This window comes from Apis laboriosa, unplaced genomic scaffold, assembly GCF_014066325.1.
Source record: "Apis laboriosa isolate Shangri-la unplaced genomic scaffold, ASM1406632v1 scaffold13_cov153, whole genome shotgun sequence".
Lineage (NCBI taxonomy): Eukaryota > Metazoa > Arthropoda > Insecta > Hymenoptera > Apidae > Apis > Apis laboriosa.
This window is the reverse complement of record NW_025221370.1, coordinates 1,212,091-1,235,751: the sequence shown is the minus strand read 5'-3', so window position 1 is coordinate 1,235,751 and position 23,661 is coordinate 1,212,091. Positions and strand designations below refer to the sequence as shown.

Below are 23,661 nucleotides of genomic sequence, written 5' to 3'. Positions count from 1 at the left end.
AGACGTGTTCCACTGGAAATCGCTGGAACCACCACCGGCGAGCGGTGGATCCTGAAATGACGGCTTCTTCGCGACGATTTCGCGTCCCCGCGGGACACCGGGTGCGGTTTTTAATTCGCGTTCGTGTGCAACGCAGAGTGTATAATTCAGGGTTTAGAACGAAAGATCGATAATGAAAACGTTTCGTAACGTAAGCGTCTTATCTTTTCTCTATTTTTTTTTTTCCGAGAAATTTAATCAAGGGAATTTTATATATATATATATATATATATATGGGTAGAACGTTGACGGCACGATAGAACTAGAACTGCGTTTAATTTGTAAAACCGATCTGCGTACTTTTTACGTTGGAACGAAGGCTTGACCCGAATATCGTAAATCCATTACCACGATCGTCCCTCTATCTCAGGGATTTACAGTACGTCAATCGCTCCATTAAGGCTGAAAGGAAGAGGAGTGGGGAGGGAGGGAGAGAGAGCGTTCATCATGCTATCGATATAAATATTAAAACCTCCCTCGATAATAATAAATGAATTTCAAAAGATCCGATGATCTCTCGATCCAATTGCCCGTTCGAATCCTCTCCTCTCCTTTTAAATCGCTTATTTCATCGAAGATCGAGGACGTTGGCAAGATTTTTCTTTTCTTTTCTTTTTCTCTCTTCCTCTTCCTCTTTACCAATTCCATCTTTGTGTATCTTTGAATATTCTTCTAAGAGGGAATGTACTCCGGTTACCGAGTTTAATTAACGAAATAATAAAGGAAGAATTGCGATCGCGAGATAAGATAAAATGTTTCAAACGGATTCTCACGAGAATCACGTTTTCTTTTATTAATACGTGGATGAAAGCGTATTTTTCAGATTTCTATCAGGAATATAAACTTCATCGTCGGTTAATTTATATATGCCGCGAGGAGAATTAATTAGTTGCGTGGAACAACCTACCCCCCTCTTACCTCCCCCAATGTAATATGTTGCGTCTAGTAGCACGTGGTTCAGAATCGATGTCGGTATTATGTTGTATACGATCCTTGACGACACTCGATCATACTAACAACATGTCTGCTTCCTATGTTTCAGGTAAGGATCTAAATTTCGCCAGTAATAACGCCGGTGAGTGTTCATCTAACAATATAACGTTATAACTGTTATGCATGCGCTTCTCTCTTTTGCGTTGCCCACGTTCCTTTCTCTTTATCCCCATCCCCGATTCGTCGATTCATATTTATTATCGATCGACCAAATATTTCGTTTAACACCAATTATTAAATATATCGTGCCGCAACGAGATTGTACGAAAATATATTCAGATCGTAGATACCTCTGGAATTGTACATTACACCTAATTAATACGAGTTGTAGCTAATATTTTAATAATAATAATAATAATAATAACAACAACAACAATAATAATAATAATAATAATAGTATTAATAATAATATATTTAGCAATTTATGATAATTGATAATACGCAAATTAATAGCCAAAATAGATAATAGATATGAGATTAGATAATGTTAGCAACATAAAGCATTCGTTATTACTTCGTATACAGTCGCGGGAATTACTCGTACTCGGTTAAATAATATCTCTCTCTCTCTCTCTCTCTCTCTCTCTCTCTCTCTCTCTCTCTCTCTCTCTCGATATATCAATTCCCAAAGGTGAGAGGATTTATGGAAGTAGATTAACGCGAAATTATTACGAATTTAATTTTTACTCGCGAGAGACGGGGACGAGAAATTTCTATTTATCAGGATCGTAATTTGAACGTGAGATTATCCGGCGAGCGGGGGATATTTCTCCGCGCGCGAGACGGAAACAGAGAACGCGAGAACGATAAGGTCGAATCTATTCGAATCTACTTCTTCTTTTTCTCCTCCCCCTCCTCCGTGTCTCGCGACTGCAATTTCACCCCGAAGATTTCACCCCTTCGCGCCAACGCACACGGGGACAAAAGGGAAGATTTACGTGCATTACGGAGGGAGGGGGGAGGGAGGGGAGAGGTATTCTTTCGAAAAGCCCATTTTCAGTAATGCGCCAAGCTCGTAACCCGTGGAAATAGATCGAGATCGCGAAATGTAGCGAGATAAGGGGGGACAAATTGCGTCCAGACAACAGTCTGGATGATTAGTCGAATAACCAATGACGAATTTACCGAATAGTTTTCAAGATTCGAAACACCTTCCTTCCTTCCTTCCTTCCTTCCTTCCTTCCTTCGTTTCTTGGAAGAAGGAAGATTCGAATTGTCCCTGAATTCTTCGTGATCCGAAATTCGAGAATGAGAGCGAGATATCCGAGCAAGGATAGCGGTGACACGAAAGGGGCGCGTAAGGGGTTGGAGGACGTGGATGCGGGAGAATAGGGAGGGAGGGAGAGTTGCGAGGGACGTAGCGAGATAAGATCGGCAAATTGCAGGCAATCTGGCTGATTAGGCTGCACGCTGGTAATCCTACTAGGTTTCACGAGGGAGCCTGGGCCACGACCTATAACAGCCTTCAACCCTCTTCGACGTGTATTAGCCGAAGAAACGGGAAAAGGATAGGACGTGGAAGAAACGACCGCTAACACGGCTAGCTACGCTGTATCCGCACGGTTCCTGGAGATTAGGGGATCGTTGAATGGAAGGCTGACGAATTCGGAGGAGCTCAAGTTTTTTTTTTTTTTCTACTTCGAGCAATATCGTTCTTTCCCCTCCTTTCTTTTTTTTCTTCTCTTTCCTCTCTTCGTTTCACACGTTTTTGTTCGAGAGATTTTTATATGAATCGAGAAATTGGAAATGAAAATAATTCAAAAAGTGTATATTAAATTTCGTTGTTTGTAAATAAGTTTGTTTCCAGAAATGATCTTTCGGTATATTTTAATCTTCGTCCTTTCAACTTCAATTTGATAAATTACTCTCTCCTGAATTTTCAATTCTAATTAAATTTAATTAACCGGTATATCAGTTTCGCTTCACTTCACATTAAGGAATATCTACCGTTACCTTTGCTCCTCGTGCTGCTCGATGCGCAAAATATTCATTAATTTTCAAAATCATTTCCTATCATCGCTCAAGCGTATTTCGTACAATCGTGTTCCAAATAAATATTTATAAAAAATCGTTAGAGAATTAAAGATAGAAACTAAAAAAAATATTTTCGCTTCCCGATTCTCGTCGGTCGAAGCTTAGTCGAACCAAGGCGGAGATTCAAGCAAGATTGAAACGCGTTTAAAATCCTCTTTCAAAACCTAACCTCCTCGAGTCGAAACCATCTCTTCACCCCTCATTTCCATGTAACGCCTGCATAAAATGTTACTTATCTCGAGACTCGTTTTCCTTTTCGTTCCACCTTCATCAGCCTTATCTTTCGCTTCAGCGAGGCTGCCTCGAGCCTCTCTACTTTATATCAAACAACTACAATCAAACTTCAACTCACTCCAACTCACGCTTTTTATCCATTCCGATTTATAATCCACGGATTACTCTATTTATAAAATATCTTTCGAAAATCGAAGTTGAAAGATAATTTCATTCGTGGAAACTTCAAACGTGGAAAACTTCGAAAACCTGTTCCACTGTTGAACATCGTATGTGTATTTTTCTCGAATCGTTATTCTTCTCTCTCTCTCTCTCTCTCTCGCTCTCTCTCTTTTTCCTTGTTTTTTTTCCGCTTCAATTTATTTTAAACGCGGCGAAGACTCGATCATGGAATTAGCATTTCCCGAGTGTCGCGAGCAGACCAGCGGATTGGAACTGGCACTCGATAACGAGCCGAAAAGAGCGAGTGGAATACGGGGCGACGGAGGAAAAGAGGGACGCGTGTGCGTGAAATCGACGCGTGACAAAATTTTCAGAGTTTCAAATCCCGCCTGATATTTTCCGCTTGGGAAAAAATTGTCAGGGGGTAAATAAATAAAAGTTTACACAATATACGCGCGATTGTCGGTGTTACGACGTTGACCCGCGGTATTTTGTCGGAAGGTGAATCGTTATTCGGCGCCATTTCTTTTCGTTTTTTTTTTATTTTCGAAGCCAGCTGCGTTAACTTATCTTTCTCGAGGAGTGAAAAACCGAACGAATGGATGTATAATTGTATAAGTTGCAAAGATTATTCGAATCGTTGGTTCGAACGTTGATTTTGAACTTCACGGATGTTGAAGTTCTCCGATTTATTTACTTTGGCGCCATCAGAAAATTAAACGCTGGCTTTCTGTTCCGCCCTCGACGTTGAAAAATCAACGTTTCTCCTCCTCCTCCGTAATTTCCCTCGCACAAAAGAACGCGTCTCATCTTACAAGAAAGTGCATCTTACAATAACGCAGAAATAGAAAACGTTACACGTTTCCACGTCCATTGCATCTCAAACAGGATTAATTTCTTTAACATGGGAAATTTTAAGAATTGTGGAACGAAATTTAATTATTAACACGATGACGGGTTCGAACGGAAACACTCTCGGATTTACGATACGAAGAATACTTATTTAGAAATATAATATCCGATAATAGTAGGTCGACACGTTTCGCAATTAAATCAACGAACGAATGAATTATTTATTCGAGGGAGGGGGGAGGGGAGAATATTTTTCTTCCCTCCATTTGTACCAGTTCGTTTGCCCGTATTGTTAGCCGACATTCGACCCGATACGGCTACGGTATATTTAAAAGCAAAACCGGAAGCTTGGCGAATGTAATAAATCGCAAGGGGAAGAATCGTCGCTCCCCGCCGATCTATTTATATCTCCTAGGGAGATATAATTGGAATTAAAGTTGGCCATAATCTTCCATTCCAGTTCGACTTGCATTTTTCTTTTCGTTAAAAAAAAAAGAGAGAGAGAAAGAGAGAAAGAAAGAAAGAAAGAAGGAAAGAAGGAAAGAGAGAAAAAAGAGAGAAAAAAGAGGAAATAGGGCAAAAAGGGCGACTGTATGGCGATCCATAAGCGGAAATAGTAATAGAATTTCGAAACGGGTAAACCCGGTGGCGGGGGATGAAGATAAAAACAGAGAATAAAACGGGGAACCGGATAGAGTGAAGAGAGAGAGACAGACAGAGAGAGAGAGACAGAGGGAGATAGTGATAGTTTTAGAGAGGACGGTAGGAGGAGAAACATCGTCAACTCGACCACGTCTACCGAGGGATTATCGTGGGTGACAAAGGGATTTGAAAGAGGCGGCATGGAATTGGATTCTGGGGGAAACGCAAGAGGCACTCGAAAGCCGCTTTGTGTCTCTCCATACAATAATTATTTGCGAAATTGTCGTGAAGCTGCGAGATATCGAGTGGCTTTTGATGACGGATATTTCTTCGACAGGGGGAGGGGAGAGAGGTGTCCGATAAAAATCGTTCCATCATTCCACCGGATCCTGCGTGTGTCCCCGTAATTATTCCGATTCGATTGAATTAGTATCCCTCCTCTCACCTCCCCTCTCGTTCCTTCACTTGTCGTTTTATTTTTTTCAATACCCCTTCCCATCGCTCCTCGTTTCGTTGGTCGGCCCTCATCCCTCTCCATAGTCTCCTCTCCCCAGTCCAGTCTTTCTCTGTCGCCGTTCTCTGTAACCGGGAAACTGTAGTATGGAAAAATGCCTACGCTCCCCTTTCCTCTTCCTCCATCCCATTCCATTTTCTCCTTCCCCCTTTCTCGCTTTGTTTTTCGGTGGTTGTGGTTTAATTAGAAGCCGAGAAATTAAAACAAACGAACGCACGGGGCGTGCACGCCCTTGCGTTGTTTCCTCCTGCTTTGGTCTCACGAGCATCGAGCATCGCTTCGCAAACAACGTTTCTTCCTCCGATCTTTGCCACCGCGTTTCGCAAAGAGATTAACGTAATATAATACGTTGTCGCCGGGATACGGGGAAATGAATTTTAATCTCAAATCCCTTCCAATTTTTCTAGGATTGGTCGGAAAGAAAAATAAAATAACGATATATCCGTCGCGTGTATCGGCAAAAATATCATAGATGCTCGTGATTTTTTTTATCATTCGTCATCCATCCACGACGCCTCTTCCTCGCGTATTTCCGAAACGTATACCCGAATATTTCTGTTCTAGGCCACGATTCGTGTGTATCACGTCAACAGCTTCCCCCCTCCCCTCTTCCCACCAACCGGAAAAAATACCGAAAATGCACGTGCACCTGAGGATAAAAGGGGAAAAAGAGGAAGGGAAAGGGGGGGGGGAGGAGGAAGAGAATGTAGGAGAGCGGTAACAACGCGCGAACGGGGCCGGAACAAATGTGACTTTCAATAAGCGGCGTCGCCCGGTTTTCGTCTCTACCGAAACTACCCCTTTCCCTCCTCCCCCTTTCGTGTCCAATTGCGACACGGTCAAATTCCCTCGTCGTTACGAGGCGCGCGCAAAGAGGAAGGAAGGGAAGGAAAAAAAGTCGAGACAAGAGAGAATGTATCACTCTCGACATATGTCGGAGGGAAGGGATGTTGGCTCCCGTATCGGGTCGAATTATCGAGTGGTAACGTTAACGTTTTATGCAGATTCGAAAGGGAGGAACGAGCACCGGTTTCGGAATTAATGTCGGCCGGACAAATGTCTCGCGGTTTTTCTACTGAATTATCGTACCCCCGGGCACAACAAAACGTCCAACGTCCCACCACCACCCGTTCGCCGATGTGTGTATACAAGCCCCTGTATACAAGCTTACCGAGCTACCGTGTTTGCGGACAAGTTGTATAAATAGGAGTTTGTCGAAGGGGAACGGTATCGAGTGGATGGTGGACCGCCGCCTTTGGCTCGAGATCGTAAGTGGAGACGGGCAGAGTCGAAGGATATGTGTGTGTGTATTTGATGACGTCTAAAAAAATTTAGCTCGCCGTTACGGGTGGTTGGTTACGTTACGTACTTTATTCCTGATTTAAGTAGTACGAATAGGAATTCGATCAGGCCTGGAGTAATACACTGGGAATTGTATTGTATGGAAAAGTGGTATGTGTGCTCGATGTTTTAAATCGTGTCTCGTCCGGCTGGTGCTTCCTCATCTTGACGAGAAGAATTATTTCGAGATAAGAATAAATTTGGCAAAAAAAAAAAAAAAAAGGAAAGAAAAGTATTGTTACGTTGAGTTAAAATTTTCCATATCGTTTTTGTGCACGCGAAACGGGGGGAAGTGGAATTTCCATGTGCCTTTTTTGCACATTCTACCCTTTAACATGGACACACGTCGTACACGTACGTGGACTGCCACAACGTAGGAAACTTTGACAAGAATACATAGATTCATAGAACACACAGCAGGCAGGATGGTGTGCGCTCTCGCATACGTCTTCATCCACCCGTATATATATATATATATATAATATAAATCCGATGGTGGAATGGCTATACGAAACGTTGGCACGTGTAGTCACGGCGTTGCCTAGCCATGGTCCAATATCTCTACACGAGCTTTGCTACCTGTATATCACATATACACGTACGTAGATCTCCAGCTTTCTCGCGTATGCTCACGCCGACATTAGAATCTCAAATATCTCGTACGTATTTCGACGATTTCGAAAATATGCAGTGAAATCATTTGTCTCAAGGATACGTTTCCGAAACGTCGTATTTTACCGCGCTGCGAAATCGGAGAGAGAGATAGAGAAAATTTATTAGGAATAATCGTGTATATATTTCTATAAAGAAATTCGTCCTCAAATTCGTATTCGATCCGCGCAATTTTACCGTGCTCCGCCATGTATACATATAAATACCCCGAACGCCCGTGACACGCTGGGAGAGGTTTCAGGAAAATGTTATCTTTCTGTCACGAGATGTTATCCCTGAAAAATCTTGTCTCCGCGATAGTTACGTGTATCTGCCGGGATTTCGTTGGTAGAGCACGCATGCGAGAAAGATACGGGAGGGAAAAAACGAAGCGAAAACCCGACGCCGATGTTATCGAATCGCTGTACAACGCTGTATCCGATCGATTAATTCGCGAGTATCGGCGAAGCCCGAATACGAAACTTGATCCACGCTAATCGTCCGCCAATTCGAATTAATTCCCTCGCTCCATCGCCCCAAAATCCCCTCCACCGTATTTAATTTCGACCGAGAGAATCGCGTTTATTCCGCAATTTCTCGACTTGTTTCCTTCGTCTCGCCTTCACCTTCACCCCCGAATTCCTCCAACGCCGCCTGAATTCCTCTCGGTCCAATTCTCGGATGATATCTCGCTTTCCATCCCTCTTTCGCGTAATCCGTATCCGCGCCTCAGGCGCGTTAATCATTACAGTTTCCAGTACTTACTTACGTGTTTCCAGTAGCGGACGACGACAACGACGGGTAGGGTGGTACGCCTGGTCGTGATACCAACCGTTGCTGGTATGCATCGCGTCTACCGAATTACCGCAACTTCCGCCCGCGCTGAATCCGCCGTTGTCCCCGCCCTGATTTCCGACACCGTCTTACGTCCTCGTCAACGTTGTTCCCACGTTGTTCCCACGGCTCGTCGAAGAACGAAGAAATTTTCGATGTATTTCGGGGACGTGGAAATTCGATAGATATTGATAAATAACGCGGCAAGGGATCGCGTCTCGCGAAATACCGGGACGGCACGGAAAATGAAAACACGTAGCTACGGGAGAAGAGTTCGTATCCCTCCTCCACCCTCCTTCGATTTCGTCGCTAACCGGATCCCGCCCACCCCCGTATTACGCATCTATTCCAGAGAGACGGAACTCGGCTCGAGGATCGAGATTGGAGCACCGTGACATATATAAGGTATCCAGGAACACACGCGAATCCTCAACTTATGGAGCCTTAAATCTAGCTGGATATCCGATGAACCCGGCCGGTCTGTCGATTCTTCTGCCCTTTCCTCCTCTCCGCTTCTTCTCTTCCGTTCGATTTCTCTCTCGTTCGAAGAATCGCGCGACGACGTCCCCCTTTCGACTTTTTCCTCCAGTTTTGAATAAAACTGGCAAAAGAAAAAAAAAAAGAAAATAAAAGAAGAACGCGGAGGCGTGCTCCAGAAAAATCAGGGAAAATCGTGGAGATCGCGATCAACCACGCCCACGCCGTCTTTTTCGAAAGGTACGGAGGAAAATTTTCTAGGGATTGAATTTCAATATCTAACCTGTGCGAACTGTTGGATCTGGGACGCGAAATCGATGGAAATCGCGTGGATTTTTTCTTTTCTTTTTTTTTTTGCATTCGCGTAATCCGGGTCACCATTAGTTACGTTTTTTTCGATACAAGGGGTTTAACTAACGGTGGACTGATTAATAATTCATGGGTAACGTTTTTAAAGTCTCGTAAAGTTTGGTCTCGTTCCTCGAACCGGAAGGGATTTCAGATTTATGATTTTTTTTCATTTGAAACGGAGGCTAATATGCCAGCCGCAACGGGAAACTGGCTGAACGAATGAAAAATAAAATCGGACTTCCGGTATGTTTGCGTAAATTCTTCTTCTTTTTTTTTTTTTTTATTATTATTATTATTATTATTTTTAGATTTCGAATATTTATTTGTGAAGCAGGGGCTACATATCGCGATACTCACGACCGCGTACCATTTATATTTTCCTCATTTTTATTTAATCGAAACGGAATATATAACGTATATATCCATGATATCTTTTGTTACTTTTATTATTTTTATATCCTTTCCTTCTCCCCCCCCTTCTCCACTATCGTTTTTTTCCGAATTCTTCTAAGTGATACAAATGAAAAACAATAGGAACTAGTGCGTCGTTTTTATCGTATTTTGAATCCCGTAAATCTACGACAGCCAATAACCCGATTTTTGGAATAAATAACCAGGCCAGTTTGTTTGTAGATCGGCAACATGTTTACTGCAAACACATATTTCCAGATGCGTGTAATCTTTTAATGGCCATTCCTTTAGCCATTTCGCGCGAGCGACATTAACTACCTATATGAAATATTTTAATGTCAATCTCTGTGTTTGCCCTCCCCGAGTTACCGATCCGTCCATAAATTACCGAATTTCCTGTAGCGAGACGATAACGATTATTAACCGTCCCATCGAATCACGCCGCGATAAAATCGATAAAATCTCCCTCCCTCGCAATTTTTTATTTTCCCGATCCTTCAAACTTCGATCCTTTGCCCCTCCCCTCGAATAACAAACTTCTCTCTCGTCGAACGTCGAACATTTGTACACCGCGAACGTTGTGTTCCGCGCCGTGGAAAAATCATGTAACGCGACGCGGTCTGGAAAAATCGATCGATTCCGTGGATGCGATATCTGGAATGGAAGCTCATCGCGTGTTCGCCGGCGGCTACGGAAACAGCGAGTTTTCAATGCCAAGAAACGATCCTTTTTGCCGGCAATTCTGCCTCTCCCCTCCCCTCCATCCGTATCCGCCATCCTACTTTCTCGAATTTAACGTGACTCGAGGGCACGAGGGGAGGAAACGACAAATAGAAGCGGGAAAGGAAACGGGTAGAGAGGGATGGGAGAAGGGAAAGGTGGAGGAAGAGGGATGGATGGGAAGTTGGTTGATTGGCTGTTGGTCGAAAGCGCTGAGGAAACGGGAGCGACGAAATGGACAAAGTCTAAAGATGACCAATAAGATTACTTGCTCGATCTTCTAACGTAAATCCAGTTTCCAGTTAGTTGGAGGAGTACTCGTGGAAACTACTGGCCGATAACTACGATTCAATCATTCCAATTTTCTAATTGATACTTTTTTTTCTTTTTCCTTTTTTTTTATCTTGACGCGATTACACCGAGAATTGTTAAAACTTCGAAGCGAGATTCGAAAAGAGACTTCTGTAATTAAAAATTGCAGCGATTCGAAATTCATACTACGTTCATGAATTTATCCGGTGAATCGTTTCGTTTCGTCGAAATCTCTCGTTTCCCTTTCGGCAAGAACAATAACGCGTTTCGCAACGAATCTCCGTAAAAGTAACGAGAGATTTCCACGGAACGTGATCATCGCCACGGTTCGACTTGTCCTTAACAAAGAATCGTTTGACGTGTACTCGTAATGAAAAATTTTTCACATTCTAATTCCTCTTTCTATTTTTCTATTTTTTTTTTCAAATCCTTTCTTTTATTAGAAAAAAATATATATATATATAAAAGCTGCATTAGAATTTCCTATACTAATTAATAAGCGCATTTATTTTTTAAAGTTTTATACCGTTCATTGCACTGTAATACCACTTTCCAAATACCTATCGATAAAATTTCAAACATTTTAAAACTGGAGTAACGAGGGAGGGGAGGGGAGTAACGACGCGTCGATAGGTGTGTGTAAAATATCGTTCGAGACATTAAGCAGTATCGATAACGCGAAACTCGAAAAGAAAACTGGAGGAGGAATAGGAGGAGGAGGGGGGAAAAAATAGGAGAGAAGTGGAAAGGCGACACTAAACAACACTAAACGTGACCTCATAAGTCACGAGTCTGGAACCTGACCCGAATGTATTTCACTTGAAATATGATCCCCGCCAACTATTCCAGCGGCAGAGAAATAAAAGTCGGCGGATCTGTAAGAAAGATCTCGTTTAATTGCCGGTTACATCTCGATCGATCGTTCGTCCGTTTTCACGCGTGCACGTTGTTTTAACGCTTTCGTTAAGGCACAGAGTCGACTTCCCTCTCTTTCAGGGGGAGCAGGGAGGGGGGGGGGAGAGATATATCGACCCCGCTTTAACGAGCTCGAGAACACGCGCACCTATGATGTGTCAACCTCCCTTTATCTGCTCGCTTCAGGCCAGGTCGACGATGCTCGATGTGGTAGCTACATGTGTACATCCCCTTGTAACGCCTGCTTTGAATTAAAGCGGCTGCATTTGTCCGGATTATGACTTATTCCGTGATATCAATGTTCGCCTTGATGTGTGGGGAGAAAATATTATCCTTTCGATATAAAAACAAAAACAAAAATTGTAGGAGGACTTTAGATACGTGATACAATTTCGATGCTCTTTCTGTGTTTTATTCTTCAGAATTTGATCGGATTATATATATAATCAGAGTGCGTGATCGGAGAAATAGTACAGACCAATAATTTTATCCGTATTATTTATTATCCATTAACGTTTCCAGTATCGCAAGTTGACGGTAATTACAGAAATCGTTTGAAATAAACGGAAATGGAACAAATCGACACACGTCCTTTTCCATTTTTTTTCCTTTTTTTTTTTTAACGAAACACATACACACTCGTCAACGTTTTCAACTGGGAGGAGGACTGCCATCAAACAGAACTTTCAGAACGTTCATCCGGCCGGGGAATATTAATCAAAAAAAAAAAAAAAAAATTTTTAATGTTTCTCTTGTAAAAAAAAAAAAAAAGGAAACGGTTGAAAGGGGTGAAGAGAGAGGGGGAGACAGATATCGTGGCAATTTTACCCACTTTCCTTCCTGATGAGATTAATTTTTCTGCCACGGCCTCGCGTTACTCGTGCAAACGGCTGTTTTGAACTCGGTCGTCTCCGTTTCCAGGGATTACAGAGTTCACACACCGCTCGTCGCGACGACGCGGAGTGACTGGAACGGAAACGGTGACACACGTCGCTACGTGATTTCCGGAATTTATCGGTTTTCGATCGCGTTTAATGAGAGGCCGAATGTAAGCGTAACTTTTGTCGATATTTCGCCCAAGTGACATGGGATTTCCTCTTCGGATTAGAAAATCTTTGATCTCGATATATCTGTATTTCCCTCTCATTTATAACGTATCTTAAATAATTTCTTCGGAATTGAAAGATTTGTAGAAAAAAAAAAAAAAAGAAGAAGAAGAAAACAATTGCAAAGTGATTCGCATTAAAGTCTACGAAAATGATTCCCTCGATGATAAGCGCGTTGGAGGAGTGAACGACGTATAAAGTTCGTATATGCGCGAACTCTCTGGTGCTCGTATGTAAATGAAATTGAATAACCTAAATTTTCTGCTCGTAGTCTCGTGGCCAGTGCAACCAGAAATCGCTTCTGGTTTATTTAACGCGGCCAGTGCAACGTTAATTCCATCCGTCGTTGAAAATAATTAGAGGATTATGCGCTGGGTTCGGTGTTGTATCGTTTGGTATAGCACTTGCGGTGCTTTCAAAGCTCGAAAGTTTTATGCCAGTTAAATTTAGATTCTCGATGAAAATATTATCCGGGCAAGATGGTTTTATTTTTGGATAAATTTTTTTACGCGGCGCACAGCGATAAAAGAAATTGATTCCCTCCCTCCTCTCTCCTCCGAATTTTGCGCGGGATAAATGTGGTAAAATAAAAATTTGTTTAATCCCATTTCCCTTTTTTTTTTTTTTTTTCTTTCTTTAATCTTAATCTCTTTGTAACGCGCCTCGACGTCATTAAGAGATTTTAAAAAGAGAATTCAACATTCATTTACGCACATATACGTTTCGCGATATAATTTCTGATATGCTAAAACGCAACGGCAATGTAAATAAAAATTTTCGCGGCAAGTATCATAACGTATTACTATTCCTGCAAGCGCAATTTTTCCCGACGGGTGTGCGAAATTTTTCAACATTTTCCTTTTTACGCGGCCACTTTCTCGCATTTTGTAATTACGTTTGGGATATAAAAGGAAAAAAAATTTACAAAAAAAAAAAAATAAATAAATATAAAAAAAAAGGGAAAAACGTATACACACGTAATAAAAAATTTCCATCGTACGAATCAGTATAACTTATTCAAAAATTATTCCAGAGATTTAAAATAATATTACTAATTGTTGTTCGACAATGAAATTACATTAATTATGGCGAAGAAAAATTCAAACGAGACGTATTGTGAGCGCAAGAGAAAGGGAGAGAGGGGGGAAAAAAGAAAACAAATAGGTCAACGTAACAGTTCTCTAACAAGAATTTCTTTTTTCTCGATAAATATCCGCTCGATATCGATTAAGCTTAAAAATGCAACGAGATCGTTATCTGACAGTAGGAATCGTTATCAGGCCACGAGCATCGGATATACGTAATGATTCCTCGTGGCCTGTACTTCCTCTAAAAAAAAAAAAAAAAATCTTTTTCTCTTTCTCTCACTCATCGCGAGAAATCACCCTGGCAAAGTCTTCGATTCTAACGATTTAAACCTTTAGCCTTTCGATCTATCCTTTCTCTCTCTCTCTCTCTCCTTCCTTCCATTTCGTATCGCGAAACCAAAGATGGAAAAATCGCGAGACGTGGAAATAAATGGCAAAGGGAGAACGGGGTTTGAGAAATGAAAAATGCGGTGGCAAAGGTTCTCGGGTTTTTCTTTTTTGCGAGAGAAATAACGCTCGTTGCGCGACTTCTCTACGCGTCTCCCTTTCGATTCTTTCCCTCCTCTTAAAAACGGCGAAACACCGGCGATCGACACCTTTCTCTCCGTTTCAGAACAACCGCGGAACGATCCTCAAAGGGGGATTCAGACGTTCAAAGGGATTTTCCGGCTAACGCTGGAAAAAGAAACTCGAAACTTTGGCCACGCGCGCCCTCGAAAGGAGCGTTCCTTCTTTGCGGGGCATGGATTTGATACGTGTTCCTCAAACCGTTGCGAGATACGCCGTTTCCGGGGATAAATATTAATACACGAGAACAGCGGAGAAACGCTGAAGAAGAGAATTTTTTCGATGAGAGAGTTTCGCACGGCAACTTGACGCCGCAAACCGTAACCTTGAACTCCAACGAGCTGAATTCATTTCTCGTTGCAAATCGTTGCTCGTTGTATATATTGCTTCGCATAATTGCACTTGGGAGAAATCAGAGCGACAGGGAGGACACCGAGTTTCTTTGACACCGAGATTGCCACTACGCTCAACTGTCGCCGCTTTGTTACGTTAAACGTAACAACGCGGGTTTGCTTTCTCAACAAGTTTCTACTTAAGCCTTGCGGTTCTATTACGCCTCGGCGTCGCGATACACCCTCGATCGTATATTGCAAACTTTACTCGTAACTAATGCCGCGCTTTGCCTCCGTTTGTTCAGTAAACGACCAAGAGTCGGTGTATCAGGTACGGTTGTAATTGAGAGAGAGAGAGAGAGAGAGAGAGAGAGAGAGAGCCGACTTCCAATTTTCCTTTCGTTATGAACGGGCATGGCCTAACGCTGGAAATGGCGCCGCTCCTAATCGAATTTCTCTCGTTCGCTGCTTGATTAGTTTAATTGCCCTCCGTTCAACCTGCTTCCTTCACCCTAATTAGTCTCATCCCTTGTCGTATGAAACTCTTCTCTGTTTCCCCAATTTATTCCTCCTCTAATTTTAATTTCTTTTAACGATCACGGTGAAAAATGCTTTGGTTTTTAGTTAATGAAAGCGTTTAATGCTAACTCGTATTACGAATTGTTTGTTAAAATGCTAAATTGGTTAGAGGGGAACGCTATGAACAATGGAATTAATATTGTGAATTATTTGTATTTACTTCGTTACACGTTTCGTATACTGGATAATCTATAAATTATAACGGATAGAATCTATTATCCATTGTCTAATATAGCGAATATTTTCTACGTCGTGATCAATAAATGGTACATAGTAAATATTTTCGACCGCGCAATCTATAAAGTATCGCGTTTATTTTTCCTCCGTTCGCAGCAGGGAATAATATTTTCCTTCGAAAGAAAGATGCGCATAAATAGCAGCGTCTCGATGAGATCGGGATCAAAGAGATTAATCGCGACACGTAAATAGCAGTTTTAAATTAAAGAAATCGAATTGGATGTTAAATGGGGTACGCCAAAAAATGCAAGTTTATTTTTTTTCGAATCTTAACGATAAAAAAAGGCGAGAAACGGAATAAAAACAAAGAGGAGGAGCGGTATCGCGAGAATCGATAGTCTATTATTCCGACTTAAGTTGCTCGATTTATACGTACACCTTGGCCTTCCGTTTTCCTTGGCCAGCAACTCAAGTGCACCACTCGTTGAATTCAGTTTCCGAGATTTACGCTTCCCCTTTTCCTTTACTTCCTTCGTGTGTCCGACGACTTTTGTCCTGGAACTTAAAAAAATATATTATTCCCCTCCCCGAAAAAAGGAAGCGGTGAAAATTCCCCTCTCCTCCTTCGAAGAAAAAGAAGAAAAAGAAGAATCAACAGAAGGAATTTTTCTTTCACGAGTTAAAAAATTATAACGATTATGATCTCGCGATAATTCTCTAAAAATATCTTTAATTCTATCTCAGAGTCATTGCAATCGAATATTTCGTGAATTTATTAAATTACTCGATTTACGAAACATTGAAATTAGATTATTTTCTTCGAGTCACACAAGATAATCGGTTCAAACTTCCTTCGAGAGGAACACTATGTATGTGGAGAATTTATGTACCACATAGATCTATAGATTCGAGACAGTCGCGAAATCTGGTTTATCAGGGAAATCGTATTCGCGAAATTTGCCGAGCAACTTGGAAATTACTATGAAGAAATCTTTGGGCAAAGAACGTGGCTGGTTCCATCCGGATGATGCACTCTGTCGAACTCTGCCGATTTCTCAAATATTTCATAAGAAACTTCCCTCCCGCCCCGGAATGATTTAGCCGGGCTTGTATCTCGCGAAATCTAAGTCCAAATCGAGTTTTCAATTTCGTCCGAAACGAAGGTGCGGCGCCGCGACTTTGTTGTCCAGAGATGGTCCGTGTACAGAGGGTCCCTGGTGGCCGGTCGGCTCGTTCGATGAATTTCAAGCAGCTTCCTAGAATTTCTCGCCGGCGCTATGGCGACCACCACGTACCTTGAGGATATTAGTCGCGCGGTAGAAGGTGGCGGTGGTGGCCACAATCACGGCCACGTCCCATCGAATCCGAACTCTTGCCGATCGAATTTGCATGGGACACGAAACTTTTATTCACTCTACGACGAACGACCCCTCTTCCCCCTCGCTCTGATCTCCGCTCTGTTCCTCTTCAACCACCACGATATTCTCTTTCCCACGAATAAAAATTTCACTCGACACCTCATAATCGATGATAGTAAAACGAAGATCGTTGTTCTCGATACAACGATTGCTCTCTCGATCGTTCGATTCCAATCTTTTCAAAGATTTCGCGCGCGAAAATACAAGGATCGAACGATCTCGCGATAAAAATCTGTAAGCAGCCACTAAAGTCTAACACGAAATAACGACAACAGGATAGGATCCTGTTGTTGTTCCCTTTTCTTGATTTTTCACGCCGTTCGATTCGATCCGAACCGAGGCGAATCGTGTATTTCTCTCCTTATATTCACCTTGCAATACGGATATAAAAATTTTCGTTTCCTTCGCGTGAAATCTCGGCTATCCTTCACCTTTCCTCCTCCTCTTGCCTCGTGTTCGTGGAACCGAGAGAGCGGTTTTATATGCGCTCACGTACACCGGAGCTCTATATCCACGAACCGGAAGCTCACCGTAAATCCTGGTAGCTAAAGTCGACGCATCATTTCCATATAGATTCTACAACGGTGGCTCTTTCCATTTACCAGGGCGTTTGCTTTTCTCATAGTCGATCCCTGCGACCAACGGTTCAACCGTTTCGCGATCGTGTGTGAACGAAAATGACGGGATCAATTGTTGCCGCGTTACGTGTGCAACGTATAATAATCGTTGTTACCGAATCCGAGTGCAATTCGGCCTCGTCCGCTTGAAAGTATATTCAACGAGATTCGTGGCTAAACTTGTTCACGACGGTGTTAATTTCGCGCACTTGATTCGAATGGTCAATTGATAAGTTTTAATGATAATAATTTCATTAGATGGTTACCGCTGTATTGCCCAATTTAATCTCTACTAACGGAACGGAGAGAATTATTCAAGAATGGATGTCACGATTCCCGTGCGTCATCGAGAAGTGTTCGAGTCGGATTAATTAATTTTTCAATAGTATGTGTCAATCGATACCGATTATCGGGGAGGGGAGGGGGGGGAGGGGATACGTAGAATACAAATTGAAATTTAATATTTAAAATTAGGTGATACTATACACGAAATGTTCTATCCAATGAACGATTCAATTATAAAGTAATATTCCCGTATTTCGATAGGAAAATTAACGAATATTATCGCGTTGTTGGGAATGTACGTATGTACGTATAAACGTTTTACTCGCTCTTCGAATTTAAAAGAGAGAGAAAAAGAATTTTAATTCTTACCTCCCGCGTTCGGAAGAAGAGATCCTCCCTTCATTGCACCGGAAATGCCCGGATGCAACACGAAAATCGCGTTCGACGAAATATTGCGCACTTTACATCGCTAAATCACGAGATTTGTACGTGTTATCGTGACCGAGATCGAAAGTAAACTAATTCGTTTTTTCCCCCCCGTCGAGTTTCGTCGTGCGTCGAACACAAAGTTACTCGCCGTTTTTCTCTCTTTCCAAGTAGAATTTAAACGAAGGGGGAAAAAAGTACGCATGATTGTGACTAGAATGGACGTCTTGGCGAAGAAAATTTTAATATTTCTTTCGTGAATTAGAAAATCGATATCGAAAAAAATTCTTCGACAAATATTATCGATAATTACCACGGGAAAAAGAATCGTAATCCAATCGAAAATTCATTCGATTCACACGATATCTTGCTCGAATCGGTAATGTCGCGCCTCGTCCGCGAGAGAATACGGTTTTCTCTGGCGAAACGACACCAAATAACAGGCCGCGTGCGGTGAATAATATTCGCGGTGTGCCGCTTTTCCACCGCTGTAAATTCAGCCCAATTTATCGCCACGCGGCAACGACATAATAAATAGGGGACGTCTCTCCCCGCGACCAGCTTTTTGACAAGGACCGAGGAGGACCGTGTCGGATTCCGCTCCCCGGCCCCGGCTTTTTGCTCGACTTTCCGCCACGGTGAGGGACGAACGAACGACGCAATTCTAATTCCACAACGTGAATCTCGATTTACCCCTTCACGTCCACGCGCTGCTCCACTTTGGATTCCGTGCCGTCGGTGGAATTGCACGCGCGCGATTACCGCGCGCCCGTGTTCACGATAAGAGTTAAACAGCGAGCGCTCTAATTTATATCTTCGCACCTTGGCGAAATTATTGTTGCATATGTTGGAAGGGGATTGAAACGAAAAACAGAAAGGCGTGGATATTTTTTCTTAATTTTCGGAGGGAAATTCGACGATGTTATCGATCCTCGATTAATTCAACGACGCATCGATGATGATCGCGCGATTTATCACGTGATGCGATAACGCGCAAACGGAAATTATGCCATGTATCCTAGGAGCGGAAATAGGTATCCGCCCAACACGGGAAACTCGCGCTAACGTTCCCCGGCTAAGCGTTAAAATTCAAGTAAATAAACGGATTTAATGGACGAATCGCGAATCCTTATCCTTTTGTGTGTAAACCACACGATGGTCGATTTGTTTTCTTCCTTTTCCCTCCTCCCCCGTCACTTTTTCCTTTTTCTCGTCTCGAGATCCCGTTTCGGGAAAGCGTCGATTCAAGTGCAATGACGCATTCCGGTTATCCGATTATCGGTTCGTTGGAACAGAAGAAGAGGAAGTATCAATCATCCGTACGTACGTACGTACGTACGTACGAGGCAGAGGATTCCTCGCGACGCGGGGATAGTCGGCCCCTGGTAACCCTGGATACCAACGGCAATCAGCGTCGTCTCTCGGCGAAGAGAGGGAGGGAGGGAGGGAATCCAGTTGGTGGAGTATCAACTCGGCAATGCACGGTCTGGCCCTTCGCGTACGCGGAGTGCACGGCTTTGTGCGCCCCTTGTTAATTAAGGCCCGCTCATAATTGGCCACGTACACGGCGTGAATTCACGCATACACCGGAAACAGACACCGCGACCGGGGCAGGGGAGGGGGAGGGGGAGGGGAGAGACTGTAACAGGCATTTGTAGCCGGGCACAGAGACTCCCTTGTTCGCCTCTGTTTGTCTGAATGGTTGCGCACTTGTCCAGTCAAGGGATCGGAAATAGGCCGATTCGAACGATTTTGAATCTCGTTAGTCGCGGATTCGTATCAATGCCCTCCTCAACGCTGATTATCGTATTAATTGGAACGGTGGAGGGATTTTTGAGGGGTGAACGAATTTATCGAAAAAAAAAAAAAAAGAAAAAAGAATGATCTTGTCTGAGATCTTTGGTTAATTTAAAAAAAAAAAAGATTCGCGATAAAATTAGCGTGTATTCGATCCCGAGCGAATTCGTAGATCGATTAAAGGGAGCAGTTGGATGCCGAGAATCGTTATCGTTATCCGTAATTCAGGAAATCTCGATTACGACGTTTCTTCCCCTATCCCCGTGACTTTAAACCGTGATCATTAAAATCGAAACGACACAGGCCTCGTAATCAAGCATTTCGTCGCCGCAAATTATCGTCTAAATATACGCCGCATGATTTTCTACTCATTTACATACGAAATTGGAACGATGCACGATGCACACACGGCTTCGGCCCGCGTCGATCGATCTACCCCGCTACGTTCGAGCATTTTGTTTCGACCAACTATGTCGCGTGCGAATTTCACCTTAATTAAAACCGTCACGTACGATTGTTGCGAGCCGAAGGATCGCGAACGGGCCACGGTTCACGCGCGTGAAAAACCATCGGCTTATAAATCAATCGAATCTCTCATCCCCTCCCTCTCTCTCTCTCTCTTTCTCTCTCTCCATTTTCAATTCCAAGTTTTACCAAAAAAAAAAAAAGAAAAAAAATCATCGAAGCTGAAGAAAAATTCAACGTTTTGGAAAACTCGAACTGCTCGATCGAGATCCACTCCCGTGCGGAAATCCTCGAACGCGTGCATCGATTCGAACGATGCTAATATCAGGGGAGGGGGGGGGGGGGCGATAGGATTCATCGAGCTCGCGAAAGAAAGATGGAGGAAGGGTAACATAATTATTTGGACGGAATCTGGCCGACCTTAATTAAGCCGAGTCCACAATCGGCCGTCCAAAAGCGGGCTCGGGTATATCGACATCCGAGAGCGTTCCTGTGGCTGAGCCCGGACAATACATCCATAGCTGTGCCAGTCCATTCCTCCAGGGTCAGGAGGTGCAGCCACCAGGCCGAAAACCCTATTCAATTATCTCGCTTGAGTACACCGGCTGTCCCGGGTGTCGTGACGATACTAGGAGCACGGTGAATGCCGCACCGGTGCACGGAGCATTTCCAGGGGAACTTAATTATATAGCGCGCGATGCTTTATCGGGGTAAATAGTAACCCCTCCTGGTCCCTGTTGCTCGGGTTATTGTGTGACAGTGAATATTAGGTTACTCGAAAACGGAGCCGATATTTGATACCCGGTCAGATAGAATTCCATCTGCGTTACCGGTGTAATCAGTTAATGATTAACCTTCCTTGCCGGTGGTTAATTAGTAGTGACCGAGTAATGCGTAATGAGCATCGCGTTCGAAAAGGTTCACGATCGATCGTGATAAAAATTTCGCATCGCAGTAAGGATGCGATTAAAGGGAACCGATTAAGCGATCGATCGATGAACATATATATATATATATATATATATATATATAAAAATTCCGTTGTTGCGTTGCGACAGGTGTTATTGACGTGAAATTGAAAATAAAAGAGACTGGGAAGGGACAAAGGAAGTACGACGGAAATGAGGGCGCCTGGGAGTACGAACAGGGGAAATTGTAAGAGGGGATGATAGGGAAATGCGATAGGTCGAAGGGTTTATGGAACGGTCCTTGACCCAATATGGGCGAGGTATAAATCTAGGATTCGCGAAAAGCGAAGGTAATTTTCCGTTCTCTCTCTCTCTCTCTCTCTCTCTCTCTTTCTCGTTGGTAATACCGAAAGCGGAGAGGCGTGGAAAACTCGAGACGATCTTTCGACGAGCGAAAGGATTCTTATGTGTGTTTTCAAGTGTGAAAGTTATTCTTGGTGGAAGGGTCCCACTTACCGTTGATCGTCCGACGAGCAAAGCGGTTCATAGGTGCACTTGTGGTTTTAGGGTCGACTAAGTTGCGGAGGCGACGTTTGAACCCGAGACGTCTGAGGTTTAGCAAACTAAAGCAAACTATCACTACCGCTTACCGTTCTTGGCATACCATCCAAACGCGTCGCAGGTAAAGACAAAGCGGAAATGAGACGTGGCGGAAGATCAAGGCTGCCTAAGTTGCTTCGTAACTTCCAACGACAACTACATGCAGCAATGCGACGCCACACTCGCGACATTTCCGAGATGGATTATGTTTCATTAAATCCTTTCAAGGATAATGAGTTTAATTAGCTTCTGTATATGCGCGATTGTTCGACAATGCGAACAATCTGTTCAAAGATAAAAAAAAAGAAAAGAATATTTTACTTTTTTCCCTTGAAATAATTCGATGTACGCGGGAAGAATTTATAGATTTATTTAATTTTCGTTCCAACGATGTATCTCGTCTTCGTTAATCATCGAATTCCACGTTTGACGTAGAAAAGCGTCAACGCTCCTCCGCGCACACAAATGTAAATACGTCAATCTTGATCCTTCCGTAACAACTAGGTCAGGACTATCTCTAATTGGAAACGATCTCGTGACGAACAGATACGTTTCTTGTCGTGCATAAACGAGCACGCAGGACTTAACGTTTATAGGTCCATTCCACACAGAGATCGAAACTACCGTGCTCTGTACTCTATCCATCGGAACCAGCTTATTCGGATAAAAAAAAAAAAAAGAAAAATCCTTTTTCACTTTAATCAGCAAAAAAAAAAAATTCTCGCGATATTTTCCTTTCTTTTTTATATCACACGAATTACCAAATGGATGATCGATGCTCGACCTTCTCCTATAATTCCCTAATTTTCTCGTTTAATTTCTCGACGATATTTCTGACAAAATTTCTCTTCCCGACTCCGCTACGGAACGGGCAACTACTACCTGGATGAAATTTTCATAAGAAGGAAACTTGAATAAAATCGCGGCCCATTTCCACGATTCTTGAACCAAGGGGTAATTTATGACCGTTTCAGAGATTTTACCGAGCAAGTTTTAACGCCAGTTTTACGATTTCGTGGCCGATCTCTATGATTTCATCAGCCGTCGAAAGACATCATCTCGACCAAACACTTCACGTTTAACCAGGTATAGAGAGAGGGGGATCGAGTCGCGACGCACAGTTCTAAAGTCTCGTTACGTGATCTACGTGACACACGTGACGGGAATGTTTCGACGAAAATTCGAAGAGGGTTTCGATATTTTAGGTGGTCACGAATTTTTTAATCGTATCCTCATTTCAATTTCCTCTAAAATTTCGAGGAGAGAAACTATTCTTTGAAATAGGCATTTGTAATTCAGATGTTTATACATCGATCTTTCGAACTGCTGCGAAAGGGAATTGTGCGTATCACATCGAAGCTACAGTAACAGTTTCACGCGAGATATACCTGTTATTTATCAATAAATTGTTCGAACGGTTGAGCGCGTACTCACCACAGATTAGATCTTTGCAGCGTCGCTTTTGAATAATAAATCACCTGTATGGAAATAAGTGCAGGAATTTCCATTGCGTTATTACAGATAAACTCGTAACTCGTCCCATCCTATCAACAATGATCTTTAAACAATTTAAAGACTTTCCATCATTCCTTTCAATCGTAATTCGCATAATTCTGCTAGTTCAACTAACTTGCGCAAGAAGATCCGAATAAAAGTTCCCCCTCCTCTCTCCCAACGGGGATCCCGATGCACGGCCGTATAACCGCCGAAGAACGAAAATAACGATACGAAGGAGGAGAAATTGGCTTCCGTTCAACACACCCTCGTCATTCTTTCCCTCCCCCGCCCCTCCTCCTCCGCCTGTGTGCTCCAAC

The 23,661-nt window shown here is 42.8% G+C and overlaps 1 protein-coding gene across 5 annotated transcripts in view; it reads left to right on the top strand.

The window, feature by feature from the left end:
- LOC122720948 (agrin-like) overlaps positions 1 to 23,661 on the top strand; it is a 233,693-nt gene that overhangs the window by 46,033 nt on the left and 163,999 nt on the right. For 4 of the 5 annotated variants that reach the window (XM_043948084.1, XM_043948083.1, XM_043948082.1 and 1 more), the window contains exon 3: positions 1,082 to 1,114. The exons of the other annotated variant lie outside the window; for it this stretch is intronic. In XM_043948084.1, the coding sequence (XP_043804019.1) occupies positions 1,082 to 1,114 (33 nt within the window). The remainder of the gene's footprint in view (positions 1 to 1,081; positions 1,115 to 23,661) is intronic. 5 annotated transcript variants of the gene reach the window in all.